General features: G+C 40.6%; 2 protein-coding genes across 26 annotated transcripts; one reads left to right on the forward strand and one right to left on the reverse strand.

Annotated features, from left to right (window-relative positions):
* The first annotated feature begins 586 nt into the window (after window positions 1-586).
* LOC103698662 (protein LATERAL BRANCHING OXIDOREDUCTASE 1-like) lies at window positions 587-8,288 on the forward strand. The gene is made up of 4 exons (XM_089926209.1): window positions 587-898; window positions 2,720-3,014; window positions 3,289-3,707; window positions 8,037-8,288. Exons 1-4 carry the CDS (start codon window positions 587-589, stop codon window positions 8,286-8,288), a joined length of 1,278 nt encoding a protein of 425 aa, XP_089782335.1.
* A 4,159-nt stretch (window positions 8,289-12,447) lies between these two features.
* On the reverse strand, window positions 12,448-21,314 carry LOC103710074 (transcription factor PHYTOCHROME INTERACTING FACTOR-LIKE 13-like). Of its 25 annotated transcripts, XM_088706226.2 has the most exons (10): window positions 20,448-21,314; window positions 19,537-19,868; window positions 18,994-19,098; window positions 18,807-18,872; window positions 18,620-18,685; window positions 14,288-14,602; window positions 14,060-14,129; window positions 13,813-13,981; window positions 13,438-13,503; window positions 12,448-13,354 (listed from the first exon to the last, which is right to left on the reverse strand). In XM_088706226.2, exons 2-10 carry the CDS (start codon window positions 19,774-19,776, stop codon window positions 13,342-13,344), a joined length of 1,110 nt encoding a protein of 369 aa, XP_088562352.2. In that variant the 5' UTR covers window positions 19,777-19,868; window positions 20,448-21,314; the 3' UTR covers window positions 12,448-13,341. The 25 variants fall into 25 exon arrangements, 18 of the variants coding, with proteins under 18 accessions (XP_088562352.2, XP_089782146.1, XP_089782148.1 ...); XR_016397745.1 differs by lacking the exon at window positions 19,537-19,868 and having other exon boundaries at window positions 13,438-13,697; XR_016397744.1 differs by lacking the exon at window positions 19,537-19,868 and having other exon boundaries at window positions 13,438-13,724.
* Between the last annotated feature and the right edge of the window lie 2 nt (window positions 21,315-21,316).

The raw sequence follows: 21,316 nt of genomic DNA on the forward strand, positions 1-21,316 counted from the left end.
TTCGACGGTGAAAATAATTACCAGTGCTACAAGTTCCTATACAAGACATCTTTAACCCATGGAACCCAAATCACATAAAATATACCCTGAAATATCACGTGAGTTGGCTGTCATATATCAACCAAACACCAAAATGTACAACCAAAAATTAAAACCCAAAACTATAATAGAAATTATTTTTCAGGGAAACCTTAGAAACTTTTCCCTCCAGAAAAAAAAAGTTCCTAGAAACTACTTTCACAATGAATTATTTGTGGGCATTCTCTTGTGTGTGAATTAGCATCCCAAGAAGGATCTCCAGATAATTGTGGAGGTGCTTTCAAAGTTAAATACATGAGTTGGCCAGATGTGAATGGAACAGAATCTGAAGTCCCATTTGTAGGTTTCCATGCATAATTTTCAGCATAACCAAAGACAAACCAGACAAAATCCCCATGAACTTCCATCAAGAAAATCCAACCTGAATGAGCAAGGAATCATCTGCAGGCTACATGAAGGAGATTCTACGTAGTTAATGGCCGGCTAATTTCTCCATCATAATCTAACCGCACGTCTATATATATATGTAGGCATATGTGCTTAAGAAATGACAGGTGATTCAATTACCTCTTTGAGACAGAAGATGGGAGATGAGGTTGAGAATGTTAGCACAGGGGACGAAGAAAAGCCCAGCTGGGGAATCTCTCTGCCTGTTGAGAGCGTTCAAGAGATTGTAAGGAGGGATCCTACATCCATTCCTGAAAAATATGTGAGGAACAAGGAATGCACAGAAACAGATAGAATTTTATCTCATCTCTCCTCTGCAATACCTGTCATCGATCTCTCATTGCTTTCAAGTGGCAACAAGGATGAGCTGAACCAGCTTGATGCGGCTTGCAGAGACTGGGGGTTCTTTCAGGTATGCTTCAAAGAGTTTAGATAAATATTGGCTGGGGGTTCTTCTTAAATTTGCACAAGTTTTGGGTTAGATTGGTTGGGTCTGCCGACCATCAATATCCATCCCCACATGTTCAGAAAACCTCAATATATAGACCAAATCGATCAAATGGATCAGTCCTGGTCAGGTTTTAACCAAGCTTCAGCCTATTAAAACTAATCTTGAAACCCTCTATTGGGAGCCAAAAGTTGTATTGAACAAATAAATCAAGTCTGTGAAAACAAACATGAAAAACTAATAGATGCATGATCATAGAATGCTACATAGAAGCAATACAAACTTCGACAATTCTCTCCCAAAATACATACAATTCCCATAGAAAGTGAAACAAGAATTAATTACTAAAGGTGAACTTTGATATCTACATATTTGAGATAAACAGAAAATGAACCTCCTCCTCTTTAATTTCAAGAATTCTTTAAATGAACTATGCTTTAAGTTTTCAAATGATGTACAGTAGCATACTAACATTTTGAACTAACTTTTTTTAAAATTAAAATGCCCCTTTTAGGTTCTCTCTATCTAGATCTGCCATTAATGTGCTGTCATATAATGCAGACTTCCAAATCAGACTTGAAAATGACCAAAAATCATCACGAGGACAATTCATTAACTAAGTAATAATTTAAGAATCCTGACGTTTTCCTTTTTTGAACTTCATTCACTTCATGACTCCATCTATCACATTTCCATTTTTCCAAAGCAACGCATGTGAAAAGAATCCTAGTTTTAGATAGAATTGCTTCAACCATAATAGCACTTGCTGTACAAGGATAAGGATCTATCTTTTGTTAGCTACACAGCCCAAACAACTAATTTGATAGAACTGCAAAGAAACATAAAGTTCCTAAGCATAATAAATATTTCTTCAGCGATTCAACCCCCAAACTAGAGACTATCATTGACAAATCTGAACCTGCATAAAACCGTATAAGGCACCAAACACATCCCTAGTATATTTCATCTTATAGGCATTCACAATTTAGGACCTGCAAAGTGATAAAACTTGGTCACCACCACTGACACTGTATTGATCAACAGTTTTATCCATCGCGTGATGTGCAAGGGTCAAAAGTGGCTCAAACAAATAGGCTTCATGGTAACTGTTTTACATCTTTACCCATAACCTTAGAGTATCCGATAGTCAACAAGAACCCCTAAGGAAGCTACGTTTTCAATGAGCCTAGTCTTATGATTCGTGCCATCAGTCTTATAACACATACTGAGTTATCAGTAGACGCTCATACAATCAATGAATATGTGTATTGTACATGAAATCATCTAGTCTCTTAATAATCTTTTAAACTAGCTGTCCAACTCATGAGCTATATCAGAACAAAGTCTTCATTGACAAGAAAAATAATTTAAGCTCCCATGTTTCAAGCCAAATCTATGGACTTTGTATTTAGATGAACAATGGACATAATAAAGCAACAGATGCATGAATTTGATGCAAACAACATGACAACATGAGAAGAAGAATGATAAAGAGTAATTCAGATGAACGATGTTCCATAAGCATGAATCCAATTTCTGTGACTAATGCCGACCAAAACATGTAGCACCTCAAGCAGAAAAGTTGATCCTCACAATATCCTGCACCTCCAAGTTTCAGTTATTCAGTATAAGAAGTAACCTTTAATATCTGTAGTGCAACTCTTTTAAAAAACTGTTCTGATAGACAATATGCCATGATATTTTGAATGATGGTGTGCAATAGTACTGTTTAGTTTTTTAGCCATTCTGCACACATCCTGACCCAATTAGCTGACGGCACTGCAGGTAATTAACCATGGGATAGCAGCAGAAGTACTGCAAAATGTGAAATGTGCTGCAGGCAAGTTTTTTGAGCTTCCATTGGAAGAGAAGAAGAAATATTCAATGGCATCTAATGACATTCAAGGGTATGGGCAAGCCTATGTGGTCTCTGAAAAACAGAAACTGGACTGGGCAGATGTGTTAGTTATGGTGGTCTACCCAGCCAGATTCAGGAAATTAGAATATTGGCCTATGACACCACCTGATTTCATGTATGTTATCTCAACTTTTTTCCCTCACAAATATTTTATTTTGGAAGGCATATTTTGAAGCTTCCAGATAATTACTTGGCAAGTCAGCAAAAAATGTTAGAATATTGGGTATTAGTACATGAACCAACAAGATAAATACTATTAAAAAATTCTTATCTAAACATGATAGGAGATAAAAGCAAGTTTCTTGCAATCACGGAAGAAAAATATCAGTTCTAATAACTCTAACCAACTTCTGAAAATTTTTGCAATGCTGATTGTACAGATTGTCTGGTAGTTTATCATTCTATAATTCATCAACAAAATTTAATATAATGTGAGAACCTACTCACATCGAATGTTTTGTGATACTCATTCTTATTATTAATTCACTTTGTAACACCAACAGAAATGCTGTGGAAGTATATTCCATGGAAGCACACAGGATTGGACAGGAACTCTTTGCTAGTCTATCTTTGCTGATGGGAATGGAAAAGGATGACCTGCTAAAACTGCACAATGAGGTGATGCAAGCTTTGCGTATCAACTATTACCCAACCTGCTGTAGGCCAGATCAAGTATTAGGAGTGAGCCCACATTCAGATACTAGCACCTTGACTGTACTTCTGCAAGATGATAGTGTTACAGGCCTCCAAATACGGCATTCCAGTGGTTGGGTGCCTGTCGAACCATTACCAGATGCTCTTGTAGTAAATGTTGGAGATGTTATTGAGGTAAATGTCCTTAAAACTTCAGAGCAGGTACTTGTGTTAAATCTTGGAGAAGTTATTTCCCCAATAACTTCATCAATCAGTCAAATTCTGGTAAAGGAAGCGAAAAATTGCAAACTAGCAGATACAGACTGATGATAAGCCACTATAGTGTAGAGGATACCAAAGCTTGCTTCAAACTCATCATGGGTTTAGTCCAGATTAAGCAACTTAACCTACTGGATTTGAAACTTGGAATGTTGATTTCAAAATGATTAAGATAACCAAAAGGATATAACATCTTGCACTTTTCTCACTTACGCATTAGGTGGTCATAACATGGTCAATAAAAATAGCAAGTTAAAATTTTTCAATTCAAACTCAGACACTCCCAAAGTCCTGCTACATTTTCTACTATATGTATTTTAAGATGTCTTGATCATGGCTAACTGCATGGATGCTCAACTTTATATCCCAAAATTATCTTCTTTTAGGAATTATGAAAAATGTACATGATTAATGGAATGGATTGTCACACTAAGCACATCATGCAGGAACGGAGACAGGATTATTCTATCAGGAGACCATAAAACAGTAGTAACTGAAAATGATAACAACACTTTTGATAATATATAAATTATTAATTTTCTGTTTTTTAATAAACTGAGGGGAAGGATGTGAAACTGTTAATATTTTGTGACAAGAATGAATTGCATTGAGAGCCTCTATTTTGCTCCTATGCAGGAGAATCCAAATAATGATATTTTATATTAAATTGAATGGTTTGTAAAGAAAGAGAAAAGAAAAGGGTAATCTTTAAAATTTCTAGTAAGGGCTAGATTAAGAGAGAAATTATTCTTAGTGCATGCATTATAAGAAAGAGACAGTGGTACCTCCATATTTGCTGTAGCCATGGCAGAAAATAAGATTGAGAGAAAAGGAGTGTAGGTCGAAGAGAGCGAAAGGAGAAAGAAGTGATATAGTTTTAGAAATATAGGAAATCGAGTAACTGGGCCTACAATGTACAAGGAGAGTGTCAATTATTTCCTAATCTTTTATAGAATGCAATTTGGTTTTACGACCTCCTTGGTTATGTTCCAATCGAGTGTCAGCCATGTTTTTATGGCTGGCCACACTATTGGGATGAACAAACTCTGATTCATTTTAATTAGGTAGGGTGAACATCCATCTCTCTATCCCTTTTCTGTGTTAAGGACTAGTTGTCATTCTTCTTCCTTGAAAAAAACCCAACTTCTTCAAGTCGCAGACCCACATCCCTTCGAAATTAGCGAGAACGGGAACAAGAAGTTGCGATGCCAGTAGAAAAAGATTTCATATTTCCTATCTTGATAAGGGTTTTTTCCATTTTTAATATATATATATATATATATATATATTTATTTATTTATTTATTTTTTTTTTTTTTTGGGGGGGGGGGGGGGGGTGCAGGGCGGGGGAGGTTACAGGGATTAGTTTTATAAGGAGGCATGCATTAAGGAAGAAAGGTTTATGAACAAAATCAAAAATACTGAAAGAAGCAATGCCTAACAAGGGGTTTTGAATCTTGGGATGGATCAAGGATCCAAGGACCCCCCGGTCCCTGGCTCCATCCCTGACATCATGTATCTTGCACTAATAGGATCATAGCTACAAGGTTACAATCTTTCAATTAGGATCATATCACATCTCTCTCTCTCTATGTGTGTGTGCAAGCATGCACACGTGTGTGCATGCATATACACACTTGAATAACCATACAAAAACACACTCTGTATATACATATATAATGCATTATTCTATGAACTGCATAACAAGTCGTATGCTAATTACTCACAACATGCCATATTAGAAAATCCTAATGGTATAGTAATAATAGCATCTTGGGCTAGAACCATATCGAGGAATCAGTAGGTTGCAATCCTACCATTGTAGAATCAAATTGTCATAGATACCAAAAAATAAATGTTCTTAAATTTAATAATTATGGACTAAGAGGTCATAAAAGTAAAATTCCAGCGGCATGATACAATGCTTTGGCTTCCTTATGGTTGATTCAAAATAGTTGAATATTGAATTATAAGTGCTCTAAAATGTCAAGATCAAAATAAATTATTTGGTTTCTTAATTTATGAGGCTGATAATATATATTCGCATTGTATCTTTACTAGTGCCTTCTAATTTGTATTCACTAAATGCATAAGTAAGAAACTTCTAAAACATAAGATCTTTGTTTTTATTTTAGAAATTGCAGATCATGATTAGTAGCGTGGTTCATCAATTATCAAGCCCATCTCTAGATAAATGCGTGTATGTGTGTGTGCATGCGCAAGAAAGCATATGCACATGCATGTGGTTGTATTTAACAGCTTCAGCGTTAACATGTTCACACTTTTCTTTTTGCATAAAAAAACATGAAACTTTCAAGTAATTTTTTCTTTAAATAAAATTTTTGAAGGATCCCTCAAATTTGTTTAGCTAAGGCATATTTGTCTTCTGGTCTCAGTAAATAGTATAGAATCAAGTGTTACTAAAGTCAGCTACAAACTGTACATTTGAACCGAAGGTATCTTGTCTCGGTATCGGGCTCCATATCGGTGCCACACTATCACTGTGTCAGTACAGTACAGTACGGAGCCGGTTCGGCATATCAAGTGTCGGTACGCCCCTATACCGTGTACCGCTATCAAACCGGTAAGGTACACCCTGTACCATCCAGTTCAGTACGATACGATGAACTTTGTTTGAACTTTCTATTATATTGAGTTGAAATAATACAATATTTTTTATAGTTGTGTTTGTATATTCTCAAAATTTTATTTGGATGATGGGGGCATTGATATGTCCATCTTTGTCTGTATCGCTTGTTTGTTACTGGCCGGTGCGCCAAGATAGTTCATAGGGAGTCTTGCCATTATAAACACTATCAATTTTTTTAAAATACATCCTTGGTTTTTTTGGTATTACTATTGTCGTGACAAACAACACAAATTAATTTGGCACATGGTTCTTCCATAGCCATATTTTTGGTCCTATCGCCCCTCCCTCTCCCTTGGCCGCTCCCTTAGCAACCTCTCCGCCCGATGTCAGGCTCTTCCTTATCTCTGACCACGTTGCTGGCCCCATCCCCTCTTTCTCTTCCTCGTCTCCGACCACATTGTCAGTCCTCATTGTTTAAAAAGAGAGTGAATCAAACATATTTTTTGTTGTCAAAAATCTTAAAAAAAAAAAGAAAATTAAATTTCCGTTTCCATTTTTTTGAAAAAAAGAGAAAAGAGACAATGATGCCAAATGCAGTCTGAGCTAAAAATTGCTGACTTATTTCCTAGCATTGCCAACTTTAATTAGCTGTTAGTTTACTGGATTACTTGTTTTACAACATATGTGAGATGCTTTTAAAACATTTAGTTGGATTGACATTTTTTAGACATTCAAATGTTATTTCTATGTACAATTACCTTTAATACTATTTCAAGCGAAATCATATTTGAATCTATTTTGTAGTTCAACATTTTCCTTATGACTATATATATTGATCTAAAGTCAAACCTCTATTTTTTTATATCTGACTTGGGACTAGCATTTGGAAGCAATTAATAAAATAAAACTCCGAGATATTGTTTGTATCTACATAATCATATTCCTTGCTATTCTATGTGTTTATGTTACACATGTGCAACATGAATATACAATTGAACATTTGAGAGAGAAAGCCATAAAAGTGTATTTCACATAACCTTTCTGTTGCACTCCTCTTAAGTTTATATTACAAACGTCGAGTGTCGTTGAACTTTTGTATATGAACTTGTAACATGTACTCTATATTAAACAGCCTTTTTTTTAGCTCAAAAATATTGTGTAAAGAGAGAGGCAAGATATACATACCAATTAATTATATTGGTGCAACATGAATACTGAATTATAGGAGCTCTAAAATGTCAAGATCAAAATAAACTATTTGGATTCTTAATATATGTGGCTGATAATACATTTTCATGCACTATCTATGCCTTCTAATTTGTGTTCGCTGGATACATAAGCAAGAAACTTCTAAACCTTTGCTTTTATTTTAGAAATTGCAGATCATGATAAGCAGCATGGTTCATCAATTATCAAGCCCATCTTTGAATAAATGTGTATGTATATGTGTGTGAGCACATGCATGTTTGTGCATACGTCTGTGTGCATGCGCAAGAAAGCACATGCACATCCATGTGAGTGTGTTTGACAGATATAGTACTAACATGTTCACAAGTTTCTTTTTGCATTGAAATACAAAGAACTTTAAAATGATACTATTGAGGTGTTATTGGAGTAGGATGCACTAAAGGAATACCACAATCAAATAGTAATAGTTGTCATCTTGTCAATTTCATTGGTTAGGTGTTGAGCAATGGAAGGTACAAAAGCATTGAGCATAGAGCGATGACTAATGAGAACAAGGCAAGGATTTCGACTGCTTCCTTCATCTGCCCAAATGATGATGTAGAAATTGAACCATTAAAATCAAAAAGTAATAGCAAACAGAATGTCAGGTACAAAAAGATCAGATATGGAGACTTCCTTAGGCATTCTCTAAGTAGAAAGATGGATGGAAAATCACACACCGAACATATCAAACTTGAAAATGAGTAAAGGCTTGTTTGCAGATCAACTCAACTTAACATTTTAGTGGTGCTATTTGTTTAGAAGTCTAAAATCAGTCCAGCAGCAGCTTCTAAACATGCAATCTCAACTCCAAGAATGATGTATTCTTCACTTATTATGATGTGTAATGCCATGCCTTTATGCCTGAAGTTTATGTTCATGTCTATGTATGATTTGGAAAGCCAACCATGCACATATGCAGCAAGGTCATGTTTACATTCACATCGGTGTAACTATTTTGCTGGATGTTCACCCATGGTTTCTTTGTCGCTATGGGGCCGTCATGTTATCAACTAATCAAGCAATGAGGTCGTGTGTGGATATATAGCTTTAAGAGGACGGCTGATTGTAAAAACATTATCCCTCAAAATATGCAACAGGAAGAAGGCAAAAAGAAAGAAAGAAAGAAAGAAAGAAAAGATGATGAAGCTTCAATTAGTTGCACTCAAGATTAAAAATGTAACCTTGCTAAAGAGTCAAAGGATCTCCCTTTTGATGATTCACTTTTGATGATTCAGAATTAAGTCCTTCCTCGACTAGCACTCTTCCCGGTCAACATAGACCTTAACATCGCAGTCCCAATATTACTTTCCCTATGAAGACCCTTGCATAGTTTCATTACATAAAATACCTTATGGAAGAATTTATTTCTGAATTGTCAACAAGGTACTCGGAAAATTGTTAAGGTGATCAATTAGGCGCTCGCAAATATTTTTGATCGAATGAGAAGCCACATCATTGAACTTAAACCACTAATTTCTGCAAATGCATGCAGCCCCTAAAGTCTCGATCCTCTAAAGTCTTGATATCTTAGCTATAACATCCCAAGCATGACTGCTGGTTTGCAGCAAATGATGCTGTTTGTTTCCCTTGAAGCACCATGCCTATAGTCATTGGCATCACCCCGTCAAAAAAACTCTTGAAGATACCTTAACCTGGGACGTCATATGCTAATAAAACTGGTAAGGTTGGTGTCTTTCTCTCTAGACCAAGCCCTTGAATAATTGGTCATTCTCTTTGAACCCCATAAAAAACACCCGCAAATTGTTTCAAATCCAGAAAAGAGAAAAAATTTTATAGGAAGAAAACAGTGAAGTCCCTTGAACTTCCATTCGTATGTGTTGCACTATATATGGTAAGATTTCCAAAGAAAGTGAAATAAACCCTTTCCACTAAAGACAGGATAAAATGACTAAATCTGTTGTTTTTTCATATATTTTTTTCCATGAAAAAACAAGTAAACATTAATTGATTTGCACAGACTTCCATTTGCATAGTTTTTCAGAGTAAGAAGGAGAACAGCATTATGAACCGTACATACAAGAGCATTGCACCACTCTTTATCTGAGCAAATAATCTCTTTCATTTCCCGGATTGTTAAGAGATAAACACGAATCCTTCAAATAGAGAAGCTGATAAGCAATCAAAGCATACACCATGCAGTCGAAAGAATTTAGGAGTGTCAAAGAACACACACCAATTTCCCACGGTGCATCCCATCTTGCCGCTGCCGCACCGCCAACAGTCACGGGCACACCAAATGGCGGCTGGCATCGCGAATCGCCCTTGCCCTCACCGCCAACGCGCTCCGCACCACGAAGGCCTTCCTCTCAGCCGTAATGTCCTCGAATCCAGCGTCCTCCCCACCAACACCTTGCTCCGGCCTCGCCGGGCACTCCCTGGCCACATCCACGAGGGCGGAGTAGTCCTCCCTCATCAGCAGCACGTTGTGGAGTATCGCGCAGGTGCCGATGCATGCGGCGGCCGCCTTGGCATCCTCCTCCTCCCCCAGGCGGCTGAGCACGCCCCAATTCCTGAGGCTGGCGACCGCCCTGAGGGCCGGGCGGCACATGGACCCGTGCACGGCGTTGAAATCCTCCTCGCAGGAGCCGCGGACGGGGTCGGCGAAGGGGACCATCAGCCAGGGGAGCAGAGGGTACTCCCCATCCCCGACCAGGTACTGATCGGGGCCCAGAAGGCGCCCCCTCTCCGCATCCTTGTACAGCGACGAGCACCGGAGAATGCTGGAATCGCTACGGTCCCCCCGGAAGCCGGCGGCGATGCTGAGGATTCTGGAGGAGGCGTCGGCGACGATCTGGGCGGCGATGGAGCCGTCGAAGCGGGCGCAGGCGAGGGCGCCGCAGCAGTCGGGGAGGCCGAGGGAGCGGAAGGCGGCGGCGACGGGGCGGAGGTCGGGCGGGGCGGGGAAGGCAAGCCAGAAGCGGAAGTTGGTGCAGAGGACGCGGCAGAGGTGGCGGGCGCAGAAGCGGGCGGCGGGCTCGGGGACGGCGAAGCGGGCGGCGAGTTCCCGGTAGGGGGCGCCGGAGGCGATGCGGGCGAGGGCGAGGGCGAGGCGGGCAGGGCCCGGGAGGCGGAGCGGCGAGCCGGCGGGGTCGCGGCAGTCGAGGAGCGGGTCCAGGAGGCCGGAGAGCCATTCGAAGGTGGCGGCGGACATCCGGAAGGAGAGCCGGAAGTGGTCCGGGCTGGCCACGATGGAGCTGCTCCTGCTGCTGCTGCTGCACGACGCAGCTTCTTCTTCTTCTTCTTCGCCTCCTCGCTTGTCCTCTCCTTCGATATCCGCTTGCTCCCGCTCACGCTTTCGCTTCTTGTCCCCCCGGAGGAAGAAAGAGGAGGAGGCGGCGAGGTGGGGGAAGAGGAAGGCGAGGAGAGGAGGAGGAGGAGGAGGAGGAGGAGAGGAGGAGAAAGGAAGGAGGAGATTGGGAAGAAGAGGAGAAGAAGAAGAAGGAGGAGGAGGAGGGATGGAGGAGGAGAAGGGAAGCGAGAGGAGGAGGAGGAGGAGGAGGGCTTGGGTGACGAGGGAGGAGACGAGAGCCGCTACCAACCGGGGCTCCATTCCCTCTCTCTTCCTGGTTCTTGGATTGGACTCCTAACTTTGTAGGGCTCGGGAAGGGGAGCATGCGTGCGTCGCGTGACCCCGACCCCGACTATGGACACTGTGATTTCTCAACCCCCGCGGTCGTCTTCAAACATGGAAGGAGAATTAGTGATTATGAAATATCAATATATTCCACATAAACTGGTTTAATTCAAAAGATTCGAAGAAAGAAACACACCAATATTTTGTCGTGCCATCGCAGTTTTGACATGTTTTTTGATGTATGCGTCCAAATATGGTATTCTATAAAACTACAGCATATTGTAATTTTATTTTCAGCGTTTGCTGGCACAACAACTGCCTCAACTATTTCCTTACAAATATGCACAGAATGGATGCTCCCCTTCAATTGACAAAGATATCAATATATGCACTAGTGGGGAAGTAATCATCTTGAAATTCCAAAATATTATCGACAATTGAAACTCATAAATAAGATAGCATCCCTCTCCAAGTATACTAATATCCCACGACTATCGAAACATTCCTAATGTAAGATCGTGGTTCGTGATGTTGTTGTAGCTTGAATTTGCAGAGTGTTTCTTCCTCTGTTTTTCCGTTTAGTAAAATCGGCAATCTAATGGAGGTATCTATTAATGATATGACGTCTTCCTTTTTCTAAGATACACAGCATATCATCTTGAAAAGCAAGGAGTTCTTAACATGGTCCATGGTTATCTTGGGGAAAATTCAAAAATGATTATAATGAGTTTCAGTATAGATACTTGTCTGTCAATCTTGTGCCTTCTTTTCAAAATTAATAAAAAGTGGACATATATCTCACAAAAGTAGTAATCTGGTTAGTTTTTCTTTCCTGCAAGAATCTCAGTATTTTCTACTAGCAAATAGGTTTTTGTTGTTCTTATTAGCGTAGAGGTATAGGTTTTTGTTGTTCCTTCATATTACTACTAAATTCAAGCTCCTAATCTACTCTCCTTAGACATCAATTTTAACATTTGGAAAGAATCCGCAGTCCGTAGCCTCGCTTTGTGGAGCTGAGATTACATACATGTCCACCCACTTTGTATGGTTTGTTGCTGTGAGTTCACTTTCATTTCCTTTGGAGCATTCCACATAAAGCAATAACTGAAATGGCTATACGTACGCCAAAATAATGGAGAGCGTTTACGAACCTTCATGGCAGAGCACTCTCAAAAGGAATGCCCGATTCATCGTATGAGGTGGCATTTACATTTCCATCCTTCAAGATTAATTGCCTACAGTTGTGTGGACTCTCCATATGGAATTGTATCCAATAAAAATTCTGCGACCTTTTGTTTCATTTCTCATCATTTTTTGCTAAGCTTATGTACATCCTAGCATCCAATTCATCATGTATGACTCCCATTTGCTCTTCTTTCAGCGTCTGCAAAGCAATAGCATTTACAGGCAGCCTTGCAAAATTAGGCTTACATAGATGGGCCATCCACCAATAAATTAATATTGTTTCTGGTGGAAAAGGATGAAGGAATCCATTGAGCTTCATTTCTTGGTACAAAGCAAGACCAGACCTTCCAATTACAACCACCAACACAGAGAGAATGAGACTTGGTTTGGCAACCAAAAACGAGGAAATCAAATGGAAGCATCAGAGGGACCCCGTAAAACCAAACCATATCCCACCAGAAACCGACTCCTCAATCTTCGCTACCACCCCATCCATGCCCACCATAAGAGGCTTATCCCTAAATAATAACCAGATGGAGATCTTCCTTTCATAATTTTGCTGATGACTGTTGAATTCTTTATGGTGCATCTCTGTTTTCACCCAAGTTGTTGGGTTCGGGCCAATTAAGTTCAACCAACTTCAGCCATCTTCTTTCCTATCTTTCCCACCGACATCACCATCCATTAACCTTGTCATTTCCTGATTGGAAGGAGATAGAACCATCCAATCCCTGTGCTGGCGACGATGTGTGCAACAGTAATTATGTTCAGGCAGCAATCCTTGCTTGCATCGTCATCAAGCATGTAATAATCTGAAAAAATGTCTACCTTCCTCTATTTCTATGCCACATTCATGGGAAAGCTTCTTTACGTCTTCAACAAGAGACTTGAAACAAAAAAACAGGAGGGGGAGAGAGGCCACCATACACTATCCGGGGAAGAGAGATGATAACGTATTGCCGAAAAAACCTGGTTTCTTCAAATGATATATCTGGTACAATATTGCCAACATACTCATGATGCGTTTCAAGAGAATTGTCAATCCAAAATGGATCCAGTCTTCACGAGGATTACCTTAAATTTTCTGTTTTACAGTAGACATAGATTGCTTCACCGACGGAGTAGACTTCATGCCGCATGCTGCTATAGGAAATGTGATTTCAAAATACAAACCCATCCATGTCCGCGTTACTTAAAACATACATAATATACATTGGCAATTCGAGGGACAGATGAGTATATTTTGTTGCATGATGAAGTTTGCAGTCAGCAAAGCATTCTAAGGCCATTGCGGCGGGCTTCAAAAATGCAGTGGTTCGTCCTTTGCATCAGCACTGGAAAAACTTATTCCAGCCTGTAAGCTGGTCAAGATGGTTGCATGAAAAAATAACCAGCAAAGACAATTAAGTAAAACCAGCAGGCTGAGTAAACATACATCTTGAAGCTTACCCATGCAAATGCTGAACAAGAATCAGGTTTTCTGGGTCCTTGGATAGCATATCTTCTGGCCTTTCTCTACCTATGGCACATTCTTCCAAATTGTCATCATCCACTAGTGATGATGGTTGCCCACCAAAATGTTGTGAAGCTGCGACAGCTATGCACTTCATCTCGTTCTCTTTCAGAGGCAACATAAGGTCAGAAACAAAAATAATAAGAGTTGGCATCTAATGGCTGTTTAAAACTGCTGATTTACCCGGCAGATTCCTAGTAGTCTGACCTGCAGCTAATTGCGGCCTTGCCACCATGTCTTCTGTGAATATCTCCTTCAACGATAGAAGAAACATTTGGTCAACGTCAAAATTTTGCACCAATGAATGTTGCAAGTGTTTTTCTCTGTATTCTTTCATGAACTCTAGGTTCAACAATCCATATTTGGTCAATCCGGAAAGCTACATTAATTACAAAATCGGCAAAGACATACCTCTGCAGATGCAGGTAACTGAAAAGGGGCCTGGTGAGACTGTGATGGCTCCATCTTGCAGGAATTTTCTGGATTACTGACATTTTTTACACTGGGTATGACTATAGATCGATGGGAAGGTGTGGACCGATTTGATGGATCAAATGAGTTCCGAGCAGCTGAATCTTGGTTCAGGGGCAGCATGCCTAATCCCATGCTCATTGCTGTGCCATTATCTGCACCGAATCCCATGCACATCTGGGAAGCCGGCAAAGGTTGTAATGCTCCAAATAGATACATGGGGTGATTTAAACCATTCCTCATTGACAACATCTGCTAAGATTCAAACGTCTAAATGGAATCAAAGACGGAATGAGATTTACTCACAAGCATGACAGAAATATAAGAATGACATAAATGTTTTCATGAATGGATAATTAGAGCACTGCCTAAACAGACATTTCATCTGCATCTAAGCATTGCTATATTGTTGAGTACCAGCACGTAGGGTCTGGAAATATTTCATTGTGTATGCTATGTAATTATGACAAAAACAAAACCTCTCGATAACTTCTTTTACTTCTTTATCAACAAGAGAAAGAGCATTGCAACCAAGTTTACTGTGCCTGCAGATCAAATCTCTCAAGGAAAATCAGGTAAAGCATGAATACAGAATTAAAAACTGGTCCTTTACAAATTGCAATTTATACAATTTGATTTCAGTTCCAACAAAATTTATTTATAGCACATGTTATTCTTGCATTACAAAAATCATGTAGATTCCATAAAATTTATTGGAAAGAAAATGGAATAGCGTCCAGTCTCATTGTTGCATCCCATTATTTCTCTTGTACTAATTGCCATATGAAGGGGCATTTAACTTCTACTTCTATCATTCCAATTTCTTTGAGAAATGAAGAAACTACACTGAGTTAGGAAGCTTCAATCCCCTCCTGTGCTGAATTGTTTGCTTCCAGTATCTTCATGACTACTCATTTTCAAAATATTTGCTTCCAATATCTTCATGACTACTCGTTTTTGAAATAACTTTTTGAGTTGTTTTTCCTATCTTTTGCACAATGTTTGGTAGTCCATAAATTGTTTTTTATCAATTAAATGATGCTGCTTTACTGAAAAAAGTTTCAAATGACGTTCTAGACTTACACTTCTCATTTAGCATTTTAAAAAATTTTGAAATTTTAGTAACTTACAAAAATTGCAAGAGCCAATAATTAAAAAGAGCAAGGCATGATCTCATTTAGTAAACATCTAATGATATATGACTTGGTATAAATTGACTGAAATTCAAAACCAATTAAGTCCACTCAAGCCCTTCCAAAAGAAGGAAAAGGAAAAAAGAGAAACCAGAGAGATTGAGAACATCATGGGTAGGCATCGTTGAGAAGGCTTGGCATTAGGACCAGCATTTGACGTTTGTAGGTCAACAATGAGATGTTTACATATGAAAATTTGAAGCCTTAAAGATGTTATTTCTCCATCACATAACAACCAAAGATAACTCAACTTCTCCTGCGGTGCATCAACAAAACAGCGAATCAACAAAACAAATCATGTAAACCTGGGATACGCAACCCACAAACCACAGCAAAGACCAAAATGTGGATTTTAAAAAATTCCACAATTAAGAGTCACTGCAATTTCACAGTCCTAACAGATGTATCAGTAAGATTCTCTGCACAAATAAAATTCAATGTATCATTCCAACTGCATTGGGTTAATGGTATATAGTGCTTTCTTCTATGTAAGAAATTATAGTTGTAGCCTGAAAAGACCATGATCTTACATATTTGTTTCTTGTGTACAAACCCTTCATCTGTCGTATGCATTTAAATTGTTCGAGTACCAACATCCCTCCTTATTCCTTTATTAAGCAATGTTAAAATCATTGCTATATTATTAATATTATTTTGATCTTTATATCATTTAAGATCATTGGTGGGGACTCATGCTGTTAGCCTATTCCAAGCATGTGTAACTATTAATTTGTATAGATTATGAAATCCTAATATAAATCATTGCATCTCCTAAGCTGCATTTGGTTTGGGAATAAGAAAAATGGGCATAGGAAGAGTTATGCTAATTGGATTGTTATTTAAAAACAAAAGTTGGATGAGGTTTTTTTGTCCATTAAAAAAAAGTAGGTAAAAATGATGACTTCATGTCTAGAATAGCTTATGGCAGCTTCTGCTTGGAATAGCTATGCCTGTCACAAGCAAGCTTGACCAGCATGATTATTCCTTCCTTAATTCTGGTTTGTTGAAGGCTGTCTGGCAAGCATTAGACCTAAGACACACCTTATGCCAGCTTTATATCTGGTCATATAACACTACTGAAAGCTCCAGCTAAAATTCTATTGGTTGGAGTTGGGAAAAGCAAGTTCCATAGTTGTGGGGTTGGGAAAAGCAATTTCTATAGTTTCAAGGTTGGAAATTCTTTGTTTGGATTTTGTTTCAGAATGCAATATAGAAATATTGCTGAAGTTACTCGAGCATATAAATTTTGTTTTTGAAAGATCACAATGCCGATAGCTTTGTGGCCAGGAATTTAGAGGCATTATGAGCTTGCAATTTGCTGATGACTCCTTAAATTTTTGTGCCAGGGAAGAAAGAAAGCATTGTGGCCACCAAAGCGATACTGCTAGGTTTCGAAGGAGCCTCACATTTAAAATTTAATTGTTTCAAAATCTTTATCTTATGCTTGAATATGAAAGACAAAGAATCTTCTATGTTTGCTTCCTAGATGAATTACAAGCAAGGCACTCTTCCTTTTAGCTATCTGGGCCTTCCTCTTTATCACAAAAGACTCCCGAAACAGTGTTGGTTGCCTCTAATTGAGAAGGTTAATTCGAGGCTAGCATCTTGGAAAGGTAGGCTTCTTTCTTAAGGAGGTAGATTGACCTTGATCAACTCAATGCTGACAACCTTGCCGTCTTACTTCATGTCTGTGTTCAAACTATCAAGATGGGTATCGACCAGAGCTTAGAAAATGAGATACATTTTTATGGAAAGGAAAGGAAAGTGCCAGTGAGTTTCATTGTTTGGCGAACTGGGATGCTATTTGCAGGTCGAAGGTGCAGGGTGGTCTGGGTATTAAGAACATTGATCAGATGAATTAGGCCCTTTTCTGCTAAATAGGCTTGGAAGCATTCGACTAGATCAGATAACCCTTGGCGGAAACGGATTAACTGTGCCAATTATTCTAGAAGAAAATGTGGAATGAGAATAAGGAAAAGCCCCAAAGGTCTATCCCCTGTTTGGAAGGATATTTGTTTGTAAACAAAGGCATTTTGGAATTGTGTCCCCTTTAATATTGGAAATAGGAAGAATATTTGCTTTTAGGAGGACATATGGATTGGTTCGATGCCACCCTGCTATCTATTTGAGGACCTTTATGCTAGAGCCCTAAAGCCGAACCCCTCCTTATCTTCCCAATGGAGTTGTAGATCTCTCTCTTGGAGCATTTGATTGAGAGGCCCTTTGACTAACCAGGAGACGTGCCCCATTTGAACTTCTTCTTGGCATCCTCGCACCATCGTGACCCTCCCGGATTGCTGTTGTGCCGGTATGGATACTCACCTAGAATGGTCCGCTCTCTGGCAACTCTTCCCATAACTTCATTAATTTTGGTGGCCAAAGATGTCCCTATTACAAAATCATTTGGAATGCAGCTGGCTATACCTAAGAAGGTGAAAGTCTTTCTTCAGTTATCCCTAAAAAACAAGCTGCATGCAGAAGTCTTAGATAAAAAAGGCTGGAATGTGAGTTCGGGTTGTATATGATGCGGAGTCGGGATGGAGCCCATCCATGATTTGTTTATTTGATGCCCCTTCACAAAAAGCTTATGGTCCACCAGCTGGAGAAAGATGAGGACAATCACATTCATATTTGGAGCAGGCTGAACGCACAATTCTGTTCAGCTGAGTTCTTTTTCTTTTCTGTGTATTCTTTTCGTCGTCCTCTTCTTTCACCCACTGTAACTATTTTGATCATTATTAACAAACTGGGGGAAGCAAGCTCCTTGCTTGCCCCATTATACGTCAAAAAGGAGAAAGAGACAATCTCGGCAGCATTTTGCATAAAAAATAGAGGCAAGACGGTGACCTAACTGCGCTTTCATCATTCTTAATGAAGCCCAGTAAAATAGGAGGATTAGTTCCAGCTTTTGAAGCACCTAGGGACAGCTCGTGCGCAACTTATTATGAATCAATTGCACATGTTAATGTGCCTCCAAAATCCCAGCTCAAATTTTAACCAAAGAAAACAACTGAAACATAGGATAAAGAACAGATTTTTTTCATGGGGAAGAATGAGGATTTTAATAGTTCTGACTGACCTGTACTTGGAGCTGTAGCTGTTTGAGATACTCGATGGCCTCATCCAGCATGGAAGCCTTGTCGGTCTGCTTCGAAACATAATTTTATTCAAATGAAGACTGCATTAAATGAAATGAGAGGAAATCTTTTTCTTAATTTTTTCACAAAAGTGAATAATGGAGGCAAAAAGGCTTTTGACAATCATGCCTTGTTAGAATTGGGAATCAGATTCTGCAGCGCTTTCATCTTCTCATTGATTCTGCTTCTCCTCCTCTGCATTCAAACAATTGAAGCGGCCAAAGATCACAGATTTTCAGAAGTAAAAGAAATCATGACCGGAGAAAGAGCATCCGGATTAGTTATAAAGCACGAAATGCAGCAATCCAGAGAGCACCTTCTCGGACAAATTGTGAACCTCGGCAGCCCTGCTTCTCTTGGAGCCGGAACCTCGAGGCGGAACCGGCTTCGCGGGCTCCTCGGCCACCACCTCCACGCCCTCCTACAAGGGAGCCATAACTAATTAATGAAACGAACCCATCGAGCCATCTAACAAGAACAATGGAAAGGAAGAAGCAGATGCGAGCAGCTCGGGGACGCTGCAGCACAACCACCTCGCTCTCGCAATCGTGAGCTTCAAGATCCTGGCCCTGGGGGAGGGAGCGTCCGCCGCTTTCGCCGCCGGCGCCGGAGGAGGGACGGCAAGACGGAAAGGGCATCCGCACCGCCGCCGGAGGAGGGACGTGACCCATCAAGGAGATGAGGCCCTGATGGTGCTGGCCGGAAGAGGATGAAGCGGAGGAGGGAGGGGGGGGGCCAGAAAATGACCAAGTGGCGCCGCTGCTGCCTCGGCTGCTGCTGCTGCTGGGGTCGCCCATCCCACATCCGAACCAATGGAGGACAGGAAGAGGAGAAGGGACAGAGGGAGAGAGAGAACTACCTCTATAGCCCACTGCAAGTCTAGTCTGCCGAGCCTTTTAAAACCACCTAATTTTCTAGTACATCCACCCTTCTCTTTTCTTTGGACAAAGCTCGAGCTTAAGCAAATAATGGCCTTTAATGCATATAGAAAGAGAAAAGACGGGGAGGCTGCTGCATGCCTGCAGTGTACATACATACGCGAGTCTGCTGCAGGGTTCGGGGCCAGCAGATGCATTTGGGACGGGGGGAGTCTGTTCATATGGGATTGCGTGTGGGATGGTTTTGGGATTTTTTTTTCCCCTTTCTTTCCCTCCTTCCTTCCTTCCTTCCTTCCTTCTGCAAGGAAAGGGCCTAAAAAAAAAAGGAGCAAAGTACAGAAGAAATCATGCCCCCATCTCTGCAGGTTGTAACACCCCGGTTTCTGTTTTTATATGCGAGAGGAATTAATGGGGGTGGAGTGACGGTGGGAGCGGGAGTGGGTTTTAGGCATTTACTCATTGCTGGCCGTCGCCTTCAGAGCCACGGAAAAGGTGAAACTTAATATTTTATAAATGATGATATATTAAGAAAATCAGGGATCATCACCAAGACAAGCATGATGCTATGCGAAGCACAACATTTGAAAGGCAAAAATTTAATACTCAAGTAAGGAAACTATTTAAGAAGATTGTTTTCATGTTTATAAATTCCGCTATACGAGCCCTAAGCAAATGAAGGCGGCAGTGGCCCAGCATTTTGTTAGTACTAGCTAAGAGTGTTTTCCCAATATTGCTGACCCGCTAATTTATTTTATAAAAATAAGTTTAACTACAACGCAAAGATTCATGCTTTGGAAGCGCAAGCAGTTTGGAGAGGATTTTCAACGCGCATTGAATTGACGAAAGCATTCAACAACCAGCCTGTGCCTTCAAAAACTGCAGGATTGCTTACATTTTCCAGCAATCTGCGTGCGTGTTTTTTCCCTCTCGTGCGTCCGTCCATCCGTCCGTCCGTCCGTCCGTCCGTCAGGAGAAGAGCAAAGCCATCAAACGTCGCACGCGGTAAAAGAAAAGGGACGAAAATCCACGAACGAATCGAGGAGGAGAAGGAAAAGGAAGAGGGAGGGTAGAGAGAGAGATCCCGAAAGCGCTGCTCAGCGATTTGAGAGGTCCGTCCTCGCTGCGCTCCTCCTCGCGCGCACAGGCCTCCCGGACCCAACACGGCACCCACGTGGCACGGCCCCATTCGCTTGCCAGATCTCCGTATCCGAGGCTTTGTCCAGGTAACGGCACGGACCGAGAGTCGCGCCGCTTTCGCGAGGCAGATGAGGCTGGGGTTTAGGGTCCGCCAAATTGAGGCAGAGACAGAGACAGAGACAGAAGTTCTACCAGGACGGACGGGCAATGATGTACAATACAAGAGAGAAAAAAGAGAGAGATTCGGCGACGAGGCAGGCCGGCTCGGACACGGCAAGCAAGACAGAGAGCAAGCGCTGTTCGGATGCCTCGACATCCCAAATATATATATTATTTACACCGGCAAAACCAACCATACACCTTAGAAGAAAAAGAGCAAAAAAACCCAACCATACACGTGCCGATGCCGTGTCCGTAAGCGGAATGGGTTGGGACAGCCTGCCCCGGGACAGACCCGCTGCCTTGGCCTTGGGCCGAAGGTTCTGAAATTAGAACCTGATACTGCTCATCATTCATCACTCCGTCGCCCTCGAATTGATTGGGGTGCATGCAAGGAGAAAAAAAAACAGAGAGAGAGAGAGAGAGAGAGAGAGAGAGGAGGAAAACCGCGAATAACCTAATACA

The sequence above is a fragment of the Phoenix dactylifera genome, chromosome 11, assembly GCF_051530095.1.
Source record: "Phoenix dactylifera cultivar Ajwa chromosome 11, Ajwa_hap1_PhDact_Kaust_v1.1, whole genome shotgun sequence".
NCBI lineage: Eukaryota > Viridiplantae > Streptophyta > Magnoliopsida > Arecales > Arecaceae > Phoenix > Phoenix dactylifera.